The 26,686-nt window shown below is 43.3% G+C and overlaps 1 protein-coding gene across 2 annotated transcripts in view; it reads left to right on the plus strand.

The window, feature by feature from the left end:
* ZNF839 (zinc finger protein 839) overlaps positions 1–16,340 on the plus strand; it is an 88,735-nt gene extending 72,395 nt beyond the window's left edge. For both annotated transcript variants that reach the window (XM_029597968.1, XM_029597969.1), the window contains exon 8: positions 14,912–16,340. In XM_029597968.1, coding sequence (XP_029453828.1) covers positions 14,912–15,933 — 1,022 coding nt within the window. In that variant the 3' untranslated portion in view covers positions 15,934–16,340. The remainder of the gene's footprint in view (positions 1–14,911) is intronic.
* The last annotated feature ends 10,346 nt before the right edge of the window (positions 16,341–26,686 follow it).

Raw genomic sequence — 26,686 nt, forward strand, 5'->3', positions numbered from 1 at the left:
AGGTTAATGAAGAAATTTGAAGAAAGAGGCTATCCACATAAATGCATTAGAGGGGCTTACAAACGAGCATTATATGCCAATCGAGATAATTTATTACAGCATAGTCCCCGTAGTACAGTGATGAGACCAATTTGCACGTTACCTTTTTCTACCAAGGTACATCAAATTAAAAAGTGCATATTGAAGCATTGGCAGTTGGTGAGAGCATTACCAGGGTTTGAAGAGGCACCGATTTTTGCCATGAAACGCGGTATTAATATCAGATCGTTGTTATCTAGAACGGATTCGACTGAGCCCATGTCACAATGGGGACAACATAAATGCACAGGATGCTCGGTGTGCGAAAATGTTTTGGAAATCCAAACATTTAAGCCAGCTCAATGGAAACATTCTTTTGTATTGAGAGGGAATTTTTCTTGTGATTCAGCTATGGTAATCTATGGGATAGTGTGCCCTTGTGGTCTTGTATATATTGGCTATACCACACGTAAAATCCGGTTGCGAATCACAGAACATAAAAGCAGGATAAGAACTGTTAAAGAAGGTGCCCCTTTGGTGGCACACTGGATCGAGGCAGGGCACACCGTAGACCAGGTACGTTATTTTGTGATACAACAATGTGAAATCAAGACTCAGGGAGAAGTGACACAGATCAAGCATAAAATTGAACAAAAATACATTTTTCAGTGGAATAGTGTACGCCCAGGGGGGCTAAATGATTCTTTGGAATGGGAGGCATTTTATTAACAGATTATGTGGTGACGGCTTTTCACTTTTATTACATTTCCTGGTAAGTGTCGGATAAATACAGGTGGTATTTGATGATTGGTTACATTTAAAGAATAGACATTTGAGGACATTCTCTGTTATGCGACCCCCGAAGCATCGGGTAGTCTTTGAATATCGTACTGTATTGGTTTATAAGGCTTAGTTTGATGGAAGTAGAATTGGTATAGATATGTCTTATTCTTGGTATACCAGAGAGTGACGGTTCTTGGATGTGGGGAGTGGATGTTAGTCCACAGGTTTAAATAAAGTTGTAGACATGCATAACGGATTCACGACGCATACCAGAGACAGATGGTCCCTGGATGCGGGGAGTGGATGTCAGTCCACAGGTTTAATAAAGTTGTAAATATTTAAAATGACGGCGCTCGGCTGTGATTGGTAGAGCGATATTTAAAAGAACGAGGCTACTTCCTGGTAGCAGTCCGTTTAAGCAGAGCGTGCTGATGCGGAACAAGGCAAGCCGTTGCGTTTAAGTGATATGTAGAGGAAGGTCCGCTTGCTGGTTTAAGTGCAAGGTATGTTAATGCTAAGGTTGTAGGCACAGGTTTGAAGCGTTGAACTTTGATAATGTAACATAGGAATGCCTTAATAAGGTTGGTGTGGTAGAGGGATATGTATAATATATATTATGGCATTATATGTTTACAGAAGATGAAGGGATGCAAAGAAGATTGGTAGTGCCGTGAATACCATCAGTGTTGACGGAATGCAAGAAGATAAAAGTGAACGGAGTACATTTGTTCACTTGGATTAGTGGATGTGGTTAGTCAATGGTTTAGTACGGCGGGGGAGTCTACTGACTCTGTAAAGTTTATGTTATAAAATATGCACACACTTGAATTGATAAAAGTATTTTATTTATTCATTGACTTAGGAGCTTCGACTAGACGTGGGAAGGCACATTAAGGAGTAGGGTTATAAGAAGAACTTGGGCGATCATTATGAGTACGGTGATCGGGAGGTGCAATAACCTACTTCAACGTGATTAATTAATACGTTCATGAACATATCCCTGAGGAAGTCTGCTACGGCGGACGAAACGAGATCGTCGTCGGGTGATTGATCATATAAATAGATTTCAATTTTGTACGTGTTATACACTGAGAGGGAGTGCGTTGTATACTATATGAAATGGTTACAAGAAATGTATTGATATATTAATCATGTTGAGGTATTTTTTATGTTAGTGAACTGTATGTGTATGATTAGTATGAATGGGGGTAACGAATGAGTGAGTGGTTTTTACTATAGATTGTCTAGCTAGGAGTTCCCATGTATTAGAGGAGGAGGATTTATATGAAAAGTGTTTAATAAAAAAGATTTATTTATAGAATATAACATTTCGTATAGGACCTCTGATTGTATATTTCACTTCTGATTTAGACAGAGGCACTGCACTATTTTAGTGTACCTTTCTTGGACTATTTATGGCATCTATCGGAATCGGGTCTTAAAACCTCTTCCATTAGGATGCATGTCAGTGCAGTAGCCGCTTTCCATAAAGGCATACAGGGTGTCCCTATTTCAGTACAACCCCTGGTAACACGCTTTCTTAAAGGCTTGCTCCATCTGAAGCCACCCTTATGTCCTCCGGCCCCATCTTGGGACCTTAATCTGGTTCTTGGTCGGCTAATGAAACCACCTTTCGAACCTCTACACTCCTGTGAATTAAAGTATCTCACATGGAAGGTATTATTCCTTTTAGCTGTCACTTCAGCTCGCAGGGTTAGTGAGTTACAGGCCTTAGTCACCTATCCGCCTTACACTAAACTCCTGCAGGACCGGGCGGTACTCCGCACTCACCCTAAATTTTTACCTAAGGTAGTATCGGAGTTTCACATCAATCAATCCATCATACTACCTATCTTTTTTCCCAGGCCCCACTCCAACTCCTGAGAACAGACTCTGCATACCCTAGACTGTAAACGGGCTCTAGCATTCTATCTAGACCGTACAGTTTCTCACAGAAAGAGCACTCAATTATTCGTCTCTTTCCATCCTAATAAGTTAGGACAACCTGTGGGTAAGCAGGCTCTTTCCTCCTGGTTGGCGGACTGCATTTCTTTTTGCTATCAGCAAGCTGGCATTCCTTTTCAAGACCGTGTAAAAGCACACTCTGTGAGGGCCATGGCGACTTCGGTGGCACACCTTCGATCGGTGCCGCTTCCTGACATCTGCAAAGCTGCAACCTGGAGTTCTCTCCATACTTTTGCAGCCCACTATTGTTTGGACAAAGCTGGAAGACAGGACTCCATCTTCGGCCAATCTGTCTTGCGTAACCTTTTTCCAACATGATGTACCAACACCCTTCCACCTTCCCGGTAGGGTGCGGATGCCCTTACCAAATTCCACCCCAGTTGTTGTGCCTCTTGCACGTCGTTGGGTGCATTTGGTGCAAGTCGGGACATCCTCAGCTCGGTACTCACCCATTTGTGAGGACAACCATCCTGCTTGTCCTGTGAGAAAGCAAATGTTGCTTACCTGATGTAACAGGTGTTCTCACAGGACAGCAGGATGTTAGTCCTCACGAAACCCGCCCGCCACCCCGCGGTGTTGGGTTCGTTTTGTTTTTACTTTTTAGGCACTGCCTGTAGCTTTGAAAATCAGACTGGAGGGAGACCCCTGCTGGCTGCAGGGTCAGTGCCTTGCTGGGCATGCCCAGTAGGGGCCAGTCAAAGTTCTGTTTAAACTTTGACAGAAGTTTTCCGTGGTGGGCTCCATCCTCGATGTCACCCATTTGTGAGGACTAACATCCTGCTGTCCTGTGAGAACACCTGTTACATCAGGTAAGCAACATTTGCTATATTAAATAAATAAATAAATAAAATTTCAAACGCTACCCCCAGAGTCTCCACCCGCCCCTCTGTGGTCCCACAGCATCATAACATCTCAACTATAATCAGAACTTTCCACCCTGCTGATTACCAGGGCTGTAGAAACCGTTCCCTGGTCTCAACAGGGCAGAGGGTTCTACTCCCGCTATTTTCTCATTCCAAAGAAAACAGGCGGCCTCCGTCCCATACGAGACCTCCGCAATCTCAACACATTTCTCCATAAAGAAAAATTCCGAATGGTTTCCCTAGGGACCATTCTTCCATTGTTGCAACAAGGGGATTGGCTCTGTTCTCTGGACCTTTAAGATGCATACGCTCACATTCCCATTTCCCCACATCATCGAAAGTACTTGCGATTTGTAATGGGGAAAAGGCATTTTCAGTATCGAGTCCTCCCATTTGGACTGGCCTCAGCACCTCGAGTATTCACAAAGTGCATGGCAATCGCAGCCGCACATCTGAGAAAAAACAGCATTCATGTTTTTCCATACCTAGACTGGCTCATCAGAAATCCATCCAAACAAGGAGATCTTGCCGCACTTCAGCGCACCATATCCCTCCTGCATTCCTTGGGGTTTCTAATCAACTACCAGAAATCGCATTTGACCCCGTCTCAGATCCTTACTTTCATCGGGGCAGACCTCAATACCACAGTCGCAAAAGCTTTTCTTCCAAGCGACCGTGCTGGCAAATCACTTGAGTACCTGCAACGTCGCCACTGCTCTGCAATTCCTAACCCTGTTAGGCCACATGGCATCTACAGTCCATGGAACACCTATGGCAAAACTAGCCATGAGAAGGACTCAATGGACATTAAAGTCTCAGTGGCTGCAAGCAATCCAGCCTCTGTCGACCATGATTGGAATCACAGACAATTTACGTCTCTCACTTCGCTGGTGGACAAACCAGTTGGCTTTACAGACCGGCTTACCATTCCAGCAACCGACTCCTCAAGTAACTCTAACCACGGACGCATCCCACTTGGGATGGGGAGCACACGTCAACAACCTTCAGACTTTTGAGGTACGTGGACACCGCTCGAACGAGATTGTCAGATAAACTTTTTGGAGCTTTGAGCGATACGATATGCCCTCTGTGCCTTCAAGGACTGCCTATCGGACACAACAACACAGTGGCACATAAACAAGCAAGGAGGTACAGGCTCCTATCTCCTCTGTCAGGAAGCAGTGCAGATTTGGGACTGGGCCTTAGCACACTCCTTGAGCCTCAAGGCCACGTACCTAGCAGGCATACAAAATGTCCTAGCGGACAATCTCAGTCGACATCTTCATCCACACGAATTGTCTCTGGATCCCTGTGTAGCAAGCAAAATCTTTCAACGCTGGGGTCAACCAACCATAGACCTCTTTGCGTCCAAATTGAATCACAAGGTGGAAAGGTTTTGCGCTCTCCACAGCCGTCAAAGGTTCCCCAAGGATGCCTTTGCTCGCCCTTGGAACACAGGCCTTCTGTATGCGTATCCTCCAATCCCGCTCATAACCAAGACTCTTGTGAAGCTCCAACAGGACAAGGGGATAATGATCCTTATAGCCCTGTATTGGCCTCGACAAGTTTGGTTTCCAATACTTCTTGACTTCTTGATCAGAGACCCAATTCGCCTGGGCACAGCACCCACTCTCATAACTCAAAATCAAGGCAATTTATGCCACCCGAACCTGCAAACTCTTGATTTGACAGCATGGATGTTGAAAACTTGATTTTACAACCACTCAATCTTTCAACGCCGGTCTCACAGGTTCTCATAGCTTCACGAAAGCCTTCCACATGTAAATCTTACAGTTTCAAATGGACTAGATTTACTAAATGGTGCACGCAAAATGGTGTTGACCCTTTTTCTTGTTCCACTTCATCTTTACTAGATTACTTATGGCACCTTTCAGACTCTGGACTTCAGACTTCTTCTGTACGTGTACACCTCAGTGCTATAGCAGTATATCACAAACTGATAGGGGATGCCCCAATTTCAGCACAACTCCTAGTCAGTCGATTTATGAGTGGCTTACGTCAGTTAAAGCCTCCCATCTGACCACCGGTTACGGAATGGGACCTTAATGTAGTACTTGCAAGACTCATGCGCTCTCCATTTGAGCCTTTGCATTCCTGCGATGTGAAATTTCTTACATGGAAAGTAACTCTCCTCATAGCTATCACATTGGCTAGGAGGGTCAGTGAGTTACAAGCACTAGTGACTTACTCACCCTATACCAGGTTCCTGCACGACAGAGTGGTCCTACGCACTCACCCTACATTTCTGCCTAAAGTGGTAATGGATTTTCACCTCAACCAATCCATTGTTTTACCCACTTTCTTCCCAAGGCCTCATTCTCACCAGGGAGAGAGAACCTTACATACCTTGGACTGGAAGTGTGCACGCGCCTTTTACCTTGATTGCACTGCAGTCCATAGAAAATCCACTCACCTCTTTGTTTCTTTTGACAAAAACAAGCCAGGAGTTGAAGTAGGAAAGCAAACTCTCTCCAACTGGCTAGCAGACTGTATCGAATTCTGTTATGAAAAAGCAGGCCTTCCTCTCCAAGGGCGAGTAAAGGCGCACTTAGTTAGGGCCATGTCAACATCCATAGCACACTACCATTCTGTACCTATTGCAGATATTTGCAAGGCTGCTTCTTGGAGTTCGCTGCATACCTTTGCAGCTCATTATTGCTTAGATAAGGAAGGGAAGACAAGACTCTGCCTTCGGACAATCTATCTTGAAAAACCTATTCCCAGTTTAATACCAACTCCTTCCACAACCATTTGCCGTGATTCAGGCTGCCTCATCTTCGTCAGTGGCACATCGGTTGTTGTGCCTATTGCACGTGTTATGTACCATTGACTGATTCAAGAATGAGTCAGCCTGTAGCTTGCTAATCACCCATATGTGAGGACTATCATCCTGCTTGTCCTGGGATAAAGCAAAATTGCTTACCTTGTAATAGGTGTTATCCCAGGACAGCACGATGTAGTCTCAAGAAACCCACCCGCCATCCCGCGGAGTTGGGTCCATTACATTTTATTATTTTATTTTTTCACTCATACTTTTTTTTTTTTTTTTGCTACAAACGAGACTGGAGGGAGACCCCTGTGGATGCAGGGATCATGGCATGCTCAGTGTGCCAGCCAAAAGTTTCTAGAAACTTTGACAGAAGTTTTTCCGTGAGGGGGCTCCATCGATGATGTCACCCCCATATGTGAGATCTATATCGTGCTGTCCTGGGATAACACCTATTACAAGGTAAGCAATTTTGCTTTATCCCAGGACAAGCAGGATGATAGTCCTCACATATGGGTGATTAGCAAGCTACAGGCTGACTCATTCTTGAATCAGTCAATGGTACATAACACGTGCAATAGGCACAACAACCGATGTGCCACTGACGAAGATGAGGCAGCCTGAATCACGGCAAATGGTTGTGAAAGCTTGTAATAACAAGGTAAGCAATTTTGCTTTACTACATACATAAAGGATTGATGTGCTACTGTTGGTGGTAACACATAAGACCACCATCCCTGTGGAGGGAGAGACTCTCAGGACAGGAAAAATCAGGCGATTCTATAACAGGCTTTCTCAACAGGGCCTCGATATATGGAGGCTACATTACATGGGCAGTTCTGTGCTGGATACAGCAGTTGCCCAAGAGTCTGGAATTGGTCATTACCTTTGTGGCAGACACTGTGTATGACCTGATTAGGCTATCTTCTAGGTCAGTTGTGTCTGAGGTTGCAGCCAGAAGACTCCTTTGTTTCATGAATTAGACAACTGACTCAGCACCCAGGTCTTGCCTCTGCAAGCTTCCCTTTAGAGAGAGGCTACTATTCGGCGTGGATCTATAAAAGTTGTTAAAAGATAGGGTGACTCCAAGCTCCAAAGACTTCCGGAGGATAGAGGCTGATCAAGCACAGGAGCGCTTACATGACATCTCAAGTACCAAAGCAAGGGAAAATAATCTGGTCTGGCAACCCCACACATGGCACTGAGTAAAGCCCCATTCCTTTCGAGGGGCCAAGAGACCTACCTGCAGTGGCAGAAAATGGTCGCCCTCCACAATGATATCCAGCAGCTCCCTCAGGTGATAATAGTGGTAGGTGGATGCCTATTTTGGTAATATCCAGAATGGACCCAGATTACTGCGGGCCAGTGGGCCCTGGCTATAGTTCTAAGGGGTACGCACCTATGTATCCACCAGTAGTAAATGCCTTTCATTTTCCCTTGTATGTCTCAAATCAAGAGAGGCAGTAAGAGCTACACTTCAAAAGTTATGGGACCTGGGGGCCATAATCCCAGTCCCTTTCCAGAAAGGGGGACAAGGAGTATATTCAATTATTTTGTAGTCTCAAAGAAGGACAGAACATTTTATCCCATCCTAGGTCTAAATAGGGTTAACAAGTGCTTGATATTCCACTTCAGAATGGAGACCACCTGCTCTGTCATTGCAGCAGTAAGAAAAAGACTTACTGTTGTCATTGGATCTGGCAGAAGATTATCTCCATATACCTGTCTGAACTTCTCACCAAAGTCATCTTTGCTTTTGGATCCCAGGCAATCACTACCAGTTCCTGTGGACTTTTACCATGGTCATGGTAGTTGGGCAGCTGCTGTACACAAGCGGGGGGATAATGGTACATCCTCATTTGAACGATTGTCTCACTAGAGCAAAAATCGCCCAGGAGAACAGGCAAGCTTCAGCCACAGTAGTCTGGCTTCTAGAAAAGCTGGGCTTGTGGGTAAACTATGCAAAGAGCAACTTAGAATGTTAGGAATTATTTGGAAGGAAATGGTTAATAAAACGGAAAATGTCATACTGCCTCTGTATCGCTCCATGGTGAGATGGCACCTTGAATACTGTAGAGATGTGAATCGGAACCAGAATCAGTTCGGTTCCGATTCAAATCGTGCATTTTTTTTCGTCCGGCCCGATCGTTTTTTTTTTTTATCGGCTGCGCCCGATCCGATAAACAAAAAACCCACCCCGACTCTTTAAAACCGCTCCTTTAGCCTCCACCACCCCCCCCCCCCCCCCCCCCCCCCCAAAAAAAGTTTTAAAATTACCTGGTGGTCCAGTGGGGGTCCCGGGAGCATTCTCTCACGCTCGGGCTGTCTGCCAATAAACAAAAAACCCACCCCGACCCTTTAAAACCGCTCCCTTAGCCTCCACCACCCTTCCGACCCCCCCCCCCCCCAAAAAAAAGTTTTAAAATTACCTGGTGGTCCAGTGGGCCCCGGGAGCGATCTCTGTAAAGCTTACTGTATGCTTATGGCCAGGGACACAAGAACACTTAGACTCAGTAAAAGTATAATGTATTTTTATTAATCAATATAAGTGTTCTCGGGAGATGCTGGGTACTGGGTGCCCTTAGTCTTACAAACTGACCAGCATCTCCCTGGATGCAGGAAGTGACCCTTGTTTTATAGATAACATTCAAATACAGGAAAAGGATAGAAGGTTCTAGAGATTTGCATGACTGCCCAAAGGATCATTTACATAAGTTGTAATGTCAACTGCATGATAACATCATCGCTAACTAGCCTGATTGGCTTCACAGGATGTGTAGCCCATTTCCCATGGCTCTCTTTGTTCTGTTAAAACTCTTACTGGACAAGACAATCAACACGTCTATAGTTATGTTGATTACAAACTCCTGAGAATAGTGTCTGAAGCTCCCCTGTGGTTTCTTCTTTGTGACCCTATGAATAGGCATCACCTGTCTGGTGCCAGCTTGCCTGCTTCTATAGATATCCAGGGACATTCTGTAAGTCACTCAGTCCATTCAGCCCAGGCAGGCCAAAGACACGCAGAGGCTTCTGGGGATTTCCTTCTCTGTTGGTTTTCTGTTCAGGCATACTTCTCATCTCCCGCTCTCGGGCCGTCGGCTGCCACTAATAAAAATGGCGCCGATGGCCCTTTGCCCTTACCATGTGACAGGGTAACCGTGCCATTGGCCGGCCCCTGTCACGTGGTAGGAGCACTGGACGGCCCCCGTGGGAGGGTGGTGGAGGCTAAGGGAGTGATTTTAAAGGGTCGGGTGGGTTTTTAGGTTGTGTCCTAACTCCCGTTAGTGTGCACTAACCTGATTAACGATTTTTTCACGATAAATCGGAATTTCTATTGTATCGCACTCTTTAACGATTAATGACGATTTAAAAAATATCGGACAATATTTTAAATAGTCAAAAAAACGATTCACACCCCTAGAATACTGTGTACAATTCTGATCGTCGCATCTCAAAAAAGATATAGTTGCGATGGAGGGAAGGGCAACCAGATGGAGGGAAGGGCAACCAGAGAGAGAGAGATATAGTTGCGATGGAGAGAAGGGCAACCAGAATGATAAAGGGGATGGAACAGCTCCCCTATGAGGAAAGGCTGAAGAGTTTAGGGCTGTTCAGCTTGGAGAAGAGACAGCTGAGGGGAGATATGATAGAGGTCTTTAAGATTATGAGAGGTCTTGAACGAGTAGATGTGAATTGGTTATTTACACTTTCGGATAATAGAAGGACCAGGAGGCTTTCCATGAAGTTAGCAAGTAGCACATTTAAGACTAATCTGAGAAAATGCTTTTTCATTCAATGCACAATTAAGCTCTGGAATTTGTTGCCAGAGGATGTGGTTAGTGCAGTTAGTATAGCTGGGTTCAAAAAAGGTTTGGATAAGTTCTTGGAGGAGAAGTCCATTAATGGCTATTAATCAAGTTTACTTAGGGAATAGCCACTGCTATTAATTGCATCAGTAGCATGGGATCTTCTTGGTGTTTGGGTAATTTCCAGGTTCTTGTGGCCTGGTTTGGCCTCTGTTGGGAAACAGCTTGCTGGGTTTGATGGACCCTTGGTCTGACCCAGCATGGCAATTTCTTATGTTTTAGAATCCTCACAGTCCCTGGAGTTCTTAGGTGCTTTCTTCAGCATGGTAGAAGGATGCATGTTCTTTGGTTCCCCCCTTCCCCATTAGGGTCACCAAAATAATAGAGCAAATAAGGGCATTCCACACCATATGGTTGCACAGAGTATTAGATTATCTCCAGCTACTGGGGCTAGTGAAGCGGCCATAGACTTAGTCCCATGGGCCAGGAAACACATGTGCCTATTATAGCCTTCACTGTTAATATGCTGTTCCTGAACATACCCAGATCAGTCTAGACAAGTGGATTTTGCTTCCCTACCAGCAGATGGAGTCAGAAACAACTTTCAGGCACTGTTACCATAACAGAGAGTGCCACCTGCAGTCCCCTCAGTATTTCTCTGACTTCAGCAGATGGTAGAGGTGCAACCCTGCAGACTGAGATTGAGAGAGAGAAAGAAACTGAAGTAGGAGAATTTCGGAGGAAGCTCCCTAAGGTTCAGCCGGGCATCTGGGGGGTTGGGAACTCCTGCCTTGTGCTCACCCGCATCGTGCCGGGGGCCCTGAAAACCAGGGGACTGGTTCCTTCAGGGCCTCTGAGGTCTCTGTCTGCAAGGCCCCAGAATCAGGGAAGTACCCCTGTGTTTGTGTTTTGCCTTTTGTATCTGTGATTTTAAAGTTAAAAAAAGAAAGGGAGGAACAGAAAGGCAAACAGCTGGCTGCTGGGGGGGGGTGGAAGGTACAGCTGTGAGGCAACGAGGGCTGCAGGCCTTGGCAGATGGAAGGTAACTACTGTGTCAGTCTGTGTGTGTCCTGGAGGCCCCAGGGGGAGCGGCATTAGTAGCCAGGCCTGTAGCAGAGGAGGCGCAGCTGCTCCAGGCTATGTACCTGGTGGGGACGGAGAATGAGGTAGCAGACAGGCTGAGACAAGCCTTCAGACCCCATGAGTGGTCCCTGGACCAGGAGGTAGCAAATCAGATATTCCGCCTCTGGGGTTGCCCGGACGTAGATCTGTTCGCATCCCCCTGCATCAGGAAGGTGACTTTGTTCTGCTCCCAGTACAGGTCAGAAGGCAAACCAGCCTTGGATTCCCTTGCCCGTCATTGGGTCAAGGGTCTTCTATATGTGTATCTTCTGATTCCCTTAGTGGCGAAGACGGTCTCGAAGCTTCGCAAGGACAGGGGGACTATGTTCCTCATAACCATTATTGGCCGAGATAGGTCTGGTTTCCTCACCTATGGGAGTTGTCCGTCTGGGGTCTTCCCCAGATCTCATCACTCAAGATCAAGGAAGGCTGTGGCATCTCAACCTCTAGGTCCTGTCGCTCACAGCCTGAATGTTGAGAGGTTAATCATCCAGCCAGCCGTTTGATCTTTCAGAGGATGTGTCTCGGGGTCCTGGTGGCTTCTAGAAAGTCTTCCACTAGAAAGTCTTATGGACTGATGTGCAGGAGGTTTTTTGTGTGGTGTGAGCAAAAGGCCCTAGATCACTTCTCCTGCCCCACGCAAAAACTGCTTGACTACCTTTTATACCTATTGGAAGCTGGTTTAAAGACCAACTCAGTTCATCTTAGTGCAGTTGGAGCGTACCACCAAGGTGTAGATGGTATGCCCATCTCTGTACAGCCTATAGTTCTTCATTTCATGTGGGGTGTGCTTCAATTGAAGCTTCCCCTAAGGCCTCTTGCTGTGTCTTGGGACCTCGACATTGTGTTCGCTCAGCTGATGAAAGCTCTTTTTGAGCCACTGCACACCTGTGAACTGAAGTACCTGACCAGGAAGGTCATACTTTTGGTGGCGGTCACCTCAGCACGCAGGGTCAGCGAGCTCCAGGCCTTAGTGACTTATCCACATTACACTAAGTTTTATCAAGACAGGATGGTCTTGCATACGCAGCCTAAGTTGCTGCCTAAGGTGGTGACGGACTTCCATCTTATCCAATCAATCATCCTGCCAATATTCTTTCCCATACCCCATTTGCACCAAGGTGAACAAGCACTGCACAGTTTGGACTGCAAGCGAGCCTTAGCTTTCTATCTGGAGTGGACAGAAGCCCACAGGTAGTCCACTCAACTACTTATTTCTTTTGATAGGAATAGGTTGGGCATTGCCATTGCAAACAGACACTAACAATTGACTAGCAGATTGCATCTCCTCTTGTCTTGCCCAGGCAGGACTGCATCTTGGGGGTCATGTCAAGGCTCATTCTGTCAGAGCTATGGCAGCGTCAGGGCCCACTTGTGAGCAGTTCCCTTGGAGGAGATCTGCAGGGCTGCAATGTGGAGTTCTCTCCACATATTCACATCTCATTACTGTCTGGATAGGGATGGCTGATGTGACAGTAGGGTTCGGCCAGTCTGTCCTTCGGGAACCTGTTTGAAGTGTAGAACCTAACTCTTTCATCTAGGACCCATTATTTGGGTTCAGGCTGTTTCCCCCTCTGTTACCAATAGCATCAGTGTTGTTGTGCCCATTGGCACCTGATTGGGTGTCGGTTGGTCCCCTTTTGTGTTGGGAAGCAGCCTGTAGCTAGGGATTCATCCATGTGTGAGGACTACCATCCTGCTTGTCCTTGGAGAAAGCAGAGTTGCTTACCTGTAACACATGTTCCCTGAGGACAGCAGGATGTTAGTCCTCATGAAGTATGCCCGCCACCCCGCGGAGTTAGGTTTCTCCTATTTTTTATTTTAATGTAACATAGAATTAATAAGACTGGAGAGGGACCCCCACATGGACACGTGGTATAGGGCATGCTGGGCATGTTCAGTGTTCCTAGTCAAAGTTCTAGAAATTTTGACATAAGTTTTCCGCATTGGGACTCCATCTGATGTCACCCATGTGTGAGGAGTAACATCCTCCTGCCCTTGGGGAACACCTGTTACAAGTAAGCAACTTTGCTGTCCCAGAGGGCCCCCCCCCCCCCCCAGAGGGAATGGGAAATTCTGTCAGGGGAATAAGTGTGTTTGCTGTTTTGAGCCAGGGTTTTGCTTGTAGAGCCACAGGATGGCTCCAAGAGCGTTCTCTCTACCATAGAGAGATCCTTCTACATTGCCCCATCCCTGAGGATGTGGATTAGTCCTCAGAGAACTAAAAAGGACTGCTGGGACACCTCACAGGTTTTCCCAACATTTAGATGGCACGGTGGCCAATACAAGGTGTGGGATCCCAGAGCAGACCTGTGAGTTCTTATCAAATGTGTGCTTATGTGATGATATATTGTCTGTGAAGCAAGAAGTCTTGTCTAATACTTTGTGTATTGTCGCTGGAAAGATTCTTTGGTGAAAGACCTGGACTAATTTTGTGACTACCTGTAAGCTTTTTTCCTCATTATTCCTCAACAGTGCTGTAAGACAGGAGCTGTTTATACCTCCAAATAAACCCCTTGCAACCATCATCCTGTATCTGTGTACTGCAGGGCCCTTTGGGCCTGACACCCTGTTTCTTCCCACCTGGCCCTGGGGGGTAGCTTTTGTAACTCCCGAGTGTAAGGACTGGTCTAGCAGGAGGAAAAGGAAAGTAAAAATTGTTCTTACCTGATAATTATCTTTTTTGAGTCTTGCTCAACCAGTCCATACCCCACCCGAGCATACAGGGGCCATAAGCAGAGTAGCCTGAAGCAATCAGTCTCTCTCTCTCTCTCTCCCTTCTTCATCCTCCCCTGTGAGGGGGAGTAACCTTGGGGGACCCAAAAAAGGAAGAAAAGCGGTAAGAATGGAGTCTTTGTCCAGTTGGTTTGGCAGAAGGTTACTAGCATGGGCCTATGGCCATTCCCTCCCCTTGTAGTTGAGAATGAGGTCATAAAGGAGGTGTGCCCTCTGAGGAATGAGGAAATCCTAAGTGTTAGGACTGATCTTGCAGGATTCAAGGAAAAAAAATTAGGTAAGAACAAATTTTACCTTTTAATAGTTCTTATTATCTCCTAAAAAAAAATGTTTATAGTAGCATTTCAGATGATCTGACTGTACTGCTGCTAAGCTGAATTACTCCTCAGTAGTGTGGTGTGCTACAGTATATGCCTATTCATTCATCAACAGAGCATGTAGAAAAGGCTGAATGATGCAATCCAATGGAACTGGAAAATACAGACAGCACATCATGCAGGGGTGGGGTATTTTGTTTAAGTTCTTAATCTATTGCTCTGTGGTTTTTTGGGGGGTTTTTTTGTTTGTTTGTTTTTGTAACAACTCTTGTCCTTGCAGTCCCAGCTCTCTTCTAAACCCCATGTAGGTTCCTGTCAGGAAACTGCTCAGAAAATGTTGGCTTTTAATAAGAGCCCAACAGGAAGTTAGAGCATCAGTGAGGGAAGGAAGGAAGCAATCTGTTCCAGTTCGTGTTTTTCAGTGCTACCAACATGGTGGTTACATTATAATTGCAAATTAGGCTTATTCAGTTACAACTATTTTAATATAATTTTGTTTTATTAAACATGTAGGTTCCAGTTGTCAACTTAACAGGACTGATGCAGTGTCACCATGCATGTTGAGAGTGACCTCAGAAGTTGAGCTGGGCTGTATTGACAGTAAACTACCACAAGCCTATGGAGAGTGTGCTGAGCCAGCAGGTCGAATGGATTCATCTGAGTTGGATATTCTCCTACAGTCACCAGGAGAGACTGTGGATTGTTCTCAAGTTGCTTCAGTAGGCCTACAAAGTCAAGATAATTTATCCAGCACATCTTGCCAACAAACAGAATTTTTAGCCAATAGGGATAATCCTCCAGAAAAATGTGTTCGAGGACACTTAAATGAGAAATCACAAAGTAAACTGAAAAACTGTGACTTTTTTAGCCCCGTATCATTACAGGGTGGTGATGGTCAAAGCACTTGTTTAACAAATGGAGAGAGAGCTCATATTGCTGCCAGCTCTCAGGTACTCCAACATGATGCAGATATTCAGGATTCCCTTATTCCTCCTGACCATGTTGAACAACTTAATGATTCTGACATTGCTAACCAGATGCAAGAACTTGAAAGGGCATTGTCAGCAAATGTGTCACCAGACCATCTGTATAGGACTCAGCCTGATCCACAGCTGCTCCCAATACATGATGCCGCACTATCTACTCAGGTGAGTTTTGCAACCCAAGTGGAAAACCTGACTGAATTATCTTACGGGATTGTGGAACAGCCCCACGGGCAGAATGAACTGGAAAATACCATTACCGTAGATGGAACTGTAGCCTTTGAGATTACCGATGACAGCCATCCACTGTTGACTCAGGGACATGAACAAATCTTTATTCAGACTTCAGATGGGCTTATTTTGTCCCATCCCAGTGCTGCTGTTGTTTCTCAGACAGAAGGAATTGTTATAGTGACAAACTCTGATGGAACAACCATGCACATACGTGCGCATGAAGGTGTTCCTTTAGAAACGGTGGAGGCACTCTTGGCAATGGAGGCAGAGGGTCAAAGTGAAGGTATTCTAGTTTCTCAAAGTGAGATGGAAAAGTAAAAATAAGTGTCATATTTATACATACATTGCTTTCTGGAGAAGACTGGGTCTTTTGAGTAGCCTATATTTTTCTAATGAAAATTTAAATAGAATTTTTTTAACTTATTTGTAAAGAACAATTTGTTTCTATGATGAATGTATATCTACATTTTTTATATCATATGTTATATTCATAACATCAGCATTACAACCAAAAACTTTGCAAGGACTAATGACTTGGCAACATCATAAGCACCTAAATGGGTTCTTCTATGAAAGACAGATCGGCCCACTTGTAATCTTATTGCACTATTTCTTTTTCATTCAGATGTGTTTTTCTTGCTAACAAGAAATATGATGCTGCACTGACTTCTTAACAGAAGACCCATTGTAAGTGAATAAATAAAGATTGAAGGAATTTAAAAATTGTTGAAACCATCCTAGTTTAATATACTGCACTCAAAAAGAGAAAAAAGATTTGCTCTATCAGCCACAAGAGACCAGTATGTCTCATTACATATAATAAGTTAGTGTGGTTATAAGAGATGAAAATACATTTAAATTTCAGGGTCAACTCTTTTTGTCCATCTTCACTGAAAATTATTTTTTATTTCTACAGCAATAAAATTCTTGCCTATTGAATTTCTCAAAATTAGGATTTACTCCAGAGGACAGGATCATTAGTCGAGAAGATGTCAAGGACTTAAATGAAGGGAGGGCCGCCTTCTGGGATCATTACCAGTTTTTTGTTCATTGTAAATAGACTTCTTATAACAACTGAACAATCACTTTGTACTGGATGTCAAAAAGATTATTGTCCAAAAGTCATTTATTTTGAGAAAAAATTGTGGTGGAAATTCTCATAATCTGCTCTCATAATATGTTAAACACTAAACCATAGAACTTGGTTGTAATTATCAAATGCCACCCTCCAACCACAAACTCCAAAAATATTTTTCTCAAATGTTTTTTAGTATGCAAATAAAAGCTTATCTGGCAATTGTGGTCTTGATAGTTCACCAAAACCATTCATGGCTCCAATACAAATGTAATGCCAGTGTAGAACACATTTTGAAGAAAACCTCATTAGGGGGATACTGTGCCAATCAAGCTGCCATTTCCGTAAACTTTGGACGGACATCCATTTTATAAACTCCTGCTGAACGAGCCAGTCAGAAAACATAAAGATGGTGAGAAACTCTGCTTAGCCAGTGAAAACACATATTCTGATTTCCTACTGTCAAATCAAAAATAAAATGACAGATATACCTGGCATGCCAAGCCAGTTCTTTGTTCAAGCCCTGTGGAGCCACAAAATTGAGTTTATATTTCCAGTATTGTTCCCGCAAGTTAAGACGTGCTTGTCTGTCTCTTCCCCTAGCTGAAGGCAGAATCTGTTCCAAAATCGCCCACTGAAAATCAGAAAAATCTTGCTGAAAATCCTCACAATATTGGACTATCTGTGCAGTAACTTTTTCAGTGCGCATACAACTACGATGTTCTATCGGTCGTGATTCAGTAGTTTATTGAACGGGGATTATCCTGTCTCTGTGACTTGTCGAGTATATAAAAGAGCCCTTTATTCTAATCAGGATAATCTTTTGCATTACAAAGTGCACCGGACAACTCTCCTACAGTATGCGTGTTGAGATACACTGATAAAGTAGCATTTATTGCAGCTTCGATTAGATGCCATTGATATGCTTAGTGCTTCATGAGGTCTTCAAGGATTTGCCGGTGATAGCTTATATGTGGGGTTTCAGCATTCGTGATAAGACTGCACTCTGTCATTCCCATGTTTTCACTTCGGGGGCAGGTTTCTAAATTTTTTCATTCATTGTGTAATAGATTTGATTTTTGTACTATCACTGATACTGGATCATTTTGGTCTCACTCTAACACTCAAGTGAAGGTCATGAGGAAATCCAGTATGGACTATTTGTCTACATTTGTATACCTTTTGATTTGTCCATGCCAGAATTTTTTGTGAGTCAGACTAAATGAACCGTGCACACATGACTTGAACATCATAATTGTGTGCACACTGGAAAAGTTTCTTCACTGATAGTCCAACATTGTTTGGATTTTCAATGGACAGTTTTGGAACAGATTCTCCTTCAGCTAGGGGAGGGAACAGAGAAGCACATCTTAACTTGCAGGAACAATATTGATTATACAAGTTAAATTCCGTGGCCCTGCAAGGCTTGAATGAAGAAATGAATTGACATTTTCTCAAATGATTTGCCAGGTGTATCTTTTATTTTATTTTGTGATTGGACTGCAGGATATCAAGATATGTGTTTTCATTGGCTAAACCAGGTTTCTCATAATCTTTGTTTTCTGATTGACTCGTTTGGCAGGAAGTGGAGTTTATAAAATGGATGTCTGTTTGAAGTTTAAACGGAATTGTGCATGGACATTGCAGCTTGACTGGAGCAGCACCCCCTGATGAAGTTTTCTTTGAAACATGGTCTGCATTGGCATTACATTTGTATTGGAGCTGCGAATGGTTTGGTAAACTAACAAAACTGCAATTGTCAAATAAGCTTTTATTTGCATACTAGAAAAAATTTTAATACAAATATTGGATTTTGTGGTTGAAGGGTGGCATCTGATAATTACAACCAAGCTCTAAGGTATAGTGTTTAATACATTATGAGAATTTGTACCACATCAGTTTTTTCTTAAAATAAGTGACTTTTGGATGATCTTTTTGACAGCCAGTACAAAGTAATTATTCAGTTGTGTGTTTATTTTTATTTTTTTATTTAATGAACTTCTTATAACATTAGCCACTTATTTCCAATGATACATTGTGGTCTCATGACTGACCTTTTCTGTTTTTTTTCTTTATGGTAGTTTAATATGTAATAGTTCCAAAGGGTGTATATTGAAACAGAGAAAAAATGGTGGCAGATAAGGCCCATCCAGTCTGCCTAATTTCATTCCTGGGGCATAGCCATAGACCATGGTTGATCTCTGGCATTTTTTGTTTTTCTTATTTATGCATTTTTAATATACAATTTTCAAGAATCCACTTGAGAACACAAACATTTAAATAAAGAAAATATTAACATGTCATAAATACAATTCCTCAATCAATAGGAATACAGACACTACTCAAGGCAATTTTTAGAGTTTCAAAATGAAAAACTCCTAATTAAAAAAAGGAAAAAAAAAAAGCATTCAAGGGCCCATATCTGTTATAATAAAGAGCATAATTCTTGCCTAACTATAAAGTCAAATGGTTGTAAATACAGGAGACATTTCTTCAGCAGAAGAAAAAAAAGTTGGGACAGTTTAAAAAAAAAAAAAAAAAAAATATATATGTATACAAATATCTGTATACTTTATATGACATTTACATGAATATTTCAAAAAGAAAAAGCTCTCTAGTTGTAGACCCTAGGCTTTAGTATAAGGAACTGCTTCCTCTCACTCTGAGTTTATCTTGCCACATCTGGGAACATACTAAGTTGGAGAAAAGTTTGACTGATGCCTAAAGAACAATTTAAGTATCTAGTCTCTGCCCAGGTCCAGCACAAAAGAGGCAACCATAGTGGCTGGTCTAGCCAGCGCACTGCCAGAGCTCTCTAAAGCTGTAGAAATATCCAAGTTACTAGATTATCTAGGTAATAAAGGTTGTACATTTTACCCATCATCAGTCCCTTTCTGAAAGGAGGTAAATACATTCTTGAAACAGAAGGAATAGCTTATTCTGGGTCTTTCAAGACCTCCATTAAATATATTTTCCACTTTCTTTAGCAGAAATAAGAGGAATTTTGGGGAAGTTAAAGTGTAAATTCCTGCTTCTGATGACATTCTCCACAGTTTCCACTCTGTTGGAAAGCATCTGATTTTCTTTCATGAAAGCTGCTTGCAGTGGCTTAATGCTATCCACTTCTTGTTTCAGTGTATCCATTTGTAGCCCTCAATTTACATTAGCCATTTCTAAATCTGCATGTGAGTGTCCAAGTCGGAACATTTAAGAACAAAAGGGGTCAACTGTGCGGTGATATTAGAATTTAAGCTCTCAAGTGGATGAATAGCCTAGTGGTTAGATCAATGGGCTACGAACCGGGAGCCCAGGGTTCGAGTCCTGCTATCGCTCCTTGTGACCTTGGGCAAGTCACTTTACCCTCCATTGCCTCAGGTACAAACTTAGGGAAATACCTACAGTAACTGAATGTAATCCACTTTGAAGCGCTGAAAAAAATGCGAAAAGCAGAATATAAATAAATAAATACATACTTCCCAGTTTGATTACAAAGTGAAGGAAATTAGTCTTAACGTTGGAGTACTCTTAGCAGCATAAAATACTTCAGATGAAGAACCCCCTAATTGAGAGTCCCTCTTGGAGCTGCTGCTGCTGCCTTCTTTCAGCAAGAATAACTCCAGTGCTGCCAGAGAAGAATAAAGCAGGTGCAGAGGCTACTTCCTGAGATGCCACGGTCTCTGCCTGGATCCTTATGGCTTCAGCATTATTGCTACATGCTGGTTCCAATCGCAGGGCCTGGTCTCAAGCTTCTGCTGGATTAGATGGGGCTATTCTCTCAATCAGGGACAATAATAAATCAAGAGAGAGAGCGAGAACCTCTTCTCCCGCTACTTCCAGCGGCTCTACTAAGCATGTGTGCATCCATTGGGCTGAGACGGGAGCACTCTGGGAGGTCAGCAGAGATTACCCTCTCCTTGGCTCTTTGTTTATGACTGGTAAGAGGCATAATCAAGGTAATTACAACAGGAAACAGAAGTAAAAGTGCACCATGCAGGAATGCTATGTTGCCATCTTGGATTCCCCCTGGCTTTCCTTTCTTTTCCCCTGCATCTAGGGATTCTTCTGTGTTCTCTTGACCTCTGTTTCTGCATCTTCCTCTACCACTTCCTTTGGGAGCCTAGTCAATGCACCCACCACCCTTTCCCTGAAGAAATATTTTCTGATGTTGCTTTTGAGTCTACCTCCTTGGAGCCTCATATTCTTTTCTCTTAAGTGTTTCTTGTGCATTATATATAGTTTTAAATTATTTGAAATTGTCATATGTCTCTCTAGAGTGTGCATATTTAAATCCTTGGGGTTTTGGGGAGTTTTTTATGTAGACCCTGTACCATTTTAGTAGTCTTCCGCTGGACCTCTTCTAGCTTTTTTTGTATCCTTTCATAGATCTGGTTCTGAACTTCAGTCCATTCCAGGAATGCTATGGACATTAGACATTATAATATGCATGTTTTGTAAAGTTATGATAGCTTCTATCAAACACAAAATCAAAATGCATAATAAGAATTACTAATTTACCATGTGAAAAACCACAACTTGCCTATTCAGAATTTTTTTTTTTTGGGTGGGGCCCTTGCCTGTCAGATTTCAGATCTTTCTGAAAGTCCAGATCTGGGTTCCAATCTCTCACGTGACTGAATAAAACACAAAATCTAGATCATCTTCTACAGGAGTTTATTTAGCTTACACAATTAGCTACTTCTGTTTCTTGACAAGGAGTGGCAGCTTCTGAAGAGCACGCAGGAGCAGAGCATATATATACTCTTCTTTCTCTCTCTATATATCTATCTATCTATCTATATATCTCAATCATCAATGGCAACTCATTCCTGATCACCCAACAGCCCACTCTAGACTGATGGGTTTTTCTCCCCTGCCAGCAGATGGAGACAGCGCACAAAAGCTTCACTGTATACTTGGTACTTAAATTACTATGGCATCCTTAGCCTCTCATTATTCTGTCGTCATTAGATGGTAGTAGCTGAATGGGAAACATCTGAGGGTATTGATGGAACTGGGAGAAGTCATTGCAGCTCCACTAGTTGACTTGTTCAATGCTTCTTTAGAATCTGGAGTAGTTTCTGAGGACTGAAAACAGTCAGATGTGGTTCCTATTCACAAGTGGAAGTAAGGAGGAGGCTGGGAGCTATAGGCTGGTTAGTCTGATCTTTGTGGTGAGCAAATTAATGGAATTGCTGCTAAAACAGAGGATAATGCAGTATCTGGTATCCAGTGCATTGCATGATCCAAGGTAGCTTGGTTTTACTAGAAGTAAATCTTATCAGATGAATCTAATAAATTTCTTTGATTGGGTGACCAGAGAGTTGGATCACAGCAGAGTGCTAGACATAGTGTACTTTGATTTCAGTAAGGTCTTTGACCCGGTTCCATACAGAAGACATAAATTGAGTATCCTTTGCTTTGGAACCTTGACTGGGTTAGAAACTGGCTGAGTGGGAAGTGACAAAGGGTAGTGGTAAATGGAGTTTACTCTGAGAAAGGCCTTATTAGTGGTGTGCCTCAGGGATCAGACCTGGGGACTGGTTCTTTTCAACATTTTTATAAGACATGGGATTGTCAGGAAAGTTTGCCTTTTTGCAGATGATACCAAAATCTGCAACAATGTATTCAGCCAGGAAGGTGTGAAGCTCAAGGAATAGTCTATAGACTGGCAGCTAAGATGTAATGCTAAAAAATGCAAAGTAATTCATTTAGGATGGAAAAACCCAAGGGAGAGAGAAAGTATTAGAGGTGAAATTCTTCTAACAATCAAAGAAGAACAGGATCTGGGGCAGTTGTATCTAATGATGATGATGGCCGAACAGGTGCATAAAGTGATAGCAAAAGCCAGAAAGATGCTTGGCTGCATAGAGAGAGGAATGGTCAGCAGAAAAAGGGAGATGATATTGCCCCTGAATAAATCCCCAGTGCGACCTCATTTGGAATACTATGTACAATTCCAGAGCCCAATTCGTCAAAAGGATATAAACCAGTTAAAGTCAGTTCAGAGGGTGGCTACTAAAATGATCAGTGGTCTTCATTCAAAAGCATATGGGGACAGCCTTAAAGATCTAAACATGTATATCCTAGAGTAGGGGTAGCAAACTGGGGGCCTTGAACAATCCTGAAGTGGGGCCCACTGGCTGCCCAATCAAGGAGGAAAAAAAATGGCTACACGTGAAGGCTGTGTCATGGAGGCACTGCAAACTCAGGAAGGAGGAAGTTGCTAGAACAGAGTGACATAAGCATGCCATGGCTTAGACATGACTCTTTTGATGGGCCAGGGAGAAGAGCTGGTTCTGCTGTGGCAGGCTCAGGGGGGAGCCACTCTGTGGTAGAACTGGACCTGGGAGCAGCCATTGCGGTGTTCCACAGCCCAGGAAGACCTGCCATGCTCAGGCCTCATCCCAGGAGACATTCTTGCTGCTGCCAGGTCCCTACCCAGAAACTGTTGCTCACCAGAGGAAAGAAGTGGTGATGTAGGGGAGGGGAATGGGCAAAGAGGCTAGAAATGAAATGGAGGGGGAGAGAGGAAATAAGGGGCAGAAGAATAAAGGCAAAAGGGATAAAAAAAAAAAAAATTAAACATGGGGGATCACGTGATGTGGTGAGCGGGGTCGGATGTGTCCGCAAGAGCTCTGAGCGTCGCGACCTTCCCCACTGCCCTTCGATCGACTAAACAAAGCTTTTAACTTTCTTATCAATTGCCGGACCTGTCTATGTCTATCACCAATTTTATGCAAAAGTCCCCAGCATTGATGCCGGCAAAAATCGCGAAACGCGACCAAGAAAAGACACGGGGGACAGAAGGCAAAATGGCACCCCACGTGAAAGAGGCCGCAAGTGGTGAGAGTCCTACAAAATCCTCCCTTCTCCACCCGACTACGGCCGAAATAACAGATGCCGTTATTCATGCCGTAGAAGGCAAACTTACGGGTATTTCAGAGCAAATTACATCTCTGCAAGCAGTTATAACCGAAAATGCACCACGCTTAGATCAAGTGGAAGGGAAGACAGCTGCCGTGGAGGAGGAAGTCTCGGCACTCACGACTAAAGTAAGCACGATGAAAAAAACTATTTCAGCCCAGGCTGAAAAACTTGATGATCTTGAAAATAGATCTAGGTGGTCAAATATCTGGTTTCTGCCCTATTCCCATCTAGCACGGGAACGGAGACCATTTTGTCTCCACCACGCTCCAGTGGAGGCTGGATGAAAGGGGAGGGGAGATCCCTCCTCCTCTCTCCCCACCGAATTTGAGCCATATTAGACAGCGGCTCCCAGTGCCTGCCTCTCCTCCGAGCTCTGACTCTCCCATGGGGGGGGGGGCCCCTTAAAGGCACAGCATCCCTTTTCTTTCAAATTTGTGCTTTTAATGCACAAGGCAGAGGCTAAATTGCAGGCTGAGGAGGTGACTAGGATTTCTGGGGGGTCCGATTCCTCCAGAGGCAGGACAGGCCGTGCGGCTTTGGATCCACCGGATTCCCCTTCGCTTTGCCAATGAATGGGTCATAAAATAACATCAAGCAATCTAACATTTAACACATGAATCTCTCCCATTAATTTCAATCATAAATTTTAAGGGTTTATGAATGTAACTCTTGTGGATCAAAGAACACACATCTTGCATTATTAAATTTAACTACACAGTTGCTAGGATAACTAATCACAATTTGAGCTCCTACATCTTTCGCCTCCTGGCACATCTGAAGAAATCTCTTTCTATGCAATTGTGTATCCCTGGTTATGTCTGGCTGAATCCATATCTTTTGGCCGAAATAAAGTGTCTCTCTCTTTTATAAGAATAATCTCAAAATAGTGTGTATCTGACAAAAAAACAAATCTGATACACAGAGTTCCTTGAAATTCAATTTGCTCTTCTGTAAGCTTGCTCAGATCTTGTATTTGCATATTTTTATTCTGCGCATCAATCTCTGTCTTCTCAAGGTTTATATAAAAGATCTTCTCAATTGGTGGTATAGCATTTAAAGGTATTTAACTTTTTCCATTATGAACCTTTTAAATTGTTCTACAGGCGGTATCAACTTAACTCGAGTAAAATTCAATACTCTAAGATTTTTGTATCTTACTTCATTCTCAGTATTTTCAGTTTTCCTTGTATTAGACTTTTCAGCTTGAATTAAGCCAGTTTGTACAGTCTGAATTTGGGAAACCTGATTTTCCAATCCCTACAGCTTTTCATAATGCTGAACCACTAGTGGGTCTAGTTGTTGAATATGGGCCTGTGTTTCAGTCATAATAGTAAATAGATTCACTCTTTACAGGAACATCGGTATATAAAAATTAAAAATAAATAAATAAATATTGAGTTTCTCAATTCAAGTAATACTGCCCAGACCTTCTCTAAAGTTATTTTTTGTTGTTGATCAGCAGGCACGAAAACAATATTGTTTACCCTACTATCTTGACTGCGTTCCTGCCTCAAAATTGAGGCTGCAGTCGAGCCAGCTTGCCCCTCTGGCATAGATGTCAATGGTATTGTGTTTAATTTTTTTTCTCTACTCTCTCAGCTGTTGCTGTAGTAGGAGTGCAGGAAACACCATATCTGGGTTTACTATCACTCTTGCACCATTTTCCCTGGTTTTCACCCTGATGGGCCTAGTTGCTGCCACCTCCACATGAGATGCTGACAGAACCAACAAATTCTGCTCCACCCAGCTGAGCAACATCTCTACTTCAAAGGAAACAGTTGGGTTTTTGGTTCCCCCCTATACCTGTTTCTGTATGCTACTGCTGTCACATTGTCCAATACCACTCTCACCACCTTGTTCCTGACTAGAGGCTGAAAACACAACAAAGCTTTCCTGAGTGCTCAAGTTTCCAAAGGATTAATGGACCAGTACCCACTACCTCTGCACTGTTTGACCCTGCCAAATGACCCCCCACCTGCTCAAACCAGTCTGGTTCTGAAGCACAGTCTCAGGAGCTCCATCTTTTTCATTTTGGAAGGGCTGTCTTGAGATACCTGAAGGTCACTATTGTATTTCATAGACTGAATCAACAGCTTTATTGTGACCATGAAACAAAACAAAGGCAGAAGGCTTTAAGGCCTTCAGTGCTCAGTGGTTTATAGAAGTACATGAAGATCTAAGAGCCCATGTGGCTTCGTGGGCCAAGTGTCAACTGGTTTCTCCTCAGCTCTGAAGGGCAGCAACCTGGTCATAGTTGCACACCTTTTTCAAGTATAGGCTGAATGTTTGAGCTGTGGCTGTTTGATGCAAGCGCGCTGCAAGTGAGTCTTTTTGGGTTCCCACCCACTGTAGCTCGGCTTGGGTAAATCCCATCCATCTAGACCTTTGAATGCTATACCACCAATTGAGAAGATCTTTTATATAAACCTTGAGAAGAAGACAGAGATTGATGTGCAGAATAAAGATATGCAAATACAATCATGAAGGAAAAATTGGTTCTTACCTGCTAATTTTCTTTCCTGGAGTCCTAACAGACCAGGCCAGAGTCCTGCTTTTTGATTCTAAATACCACTTTTCTGATGGATGTATATATTCTCAGGCTAGGTAGTTGTGGGGTTTCAAGTTGAGTGGTTGGGCGTTGCCCCCCCCCCCCCCTTTTTTTTTTGTAGCTTTTCTACTGGTAGAAAGGAGGGTTATTCTTGCTTTGCTACAGCTTTATTGAGAACTGCAGGTGGCCCAGTAATTAAGTACCAAGTTTCTAGTGCAGCTTTTGTTCGCTGTCTCCAGCTGCTGGTAGGGGGGAAATCCCATTCATCTGGGTTGGTCTGTTATAATTCCAGAAAAGAAAATTTAGAAAGAACTAATTTTCCTTGTTTTCATATGTCCCTTTCTGTATCCACCATACTCTTCTCTGTACAACCACTACTGTATAGTTCATTTGGTAATGTTTCTGTATCCTCTTACTTCTAACCGTTTCTCACCTGAACAGTTGTTGATTCTTGAATAGATAACTGCCTGTTTCTGCTGCAGCTGAAAAACTATATACAGACTTCTCTGCACTATATTGGT

This window comes from Rhinatrema bivittatum, chromosome 4 (genome assembly GCF_901001135.1).
Source record: "Rhinatrema bivittatum chromosome 4, aRhiBiv1.1, whole genome shotgun sequence".
Taxonomy (NCBI): domain Eukaryota; kingdom Metazoa; phylum Chordata; class Amphibia; order Gymnophiona; family Rhinatrematidae; genus Rhinatrema; species Rhinatrema bivittatum.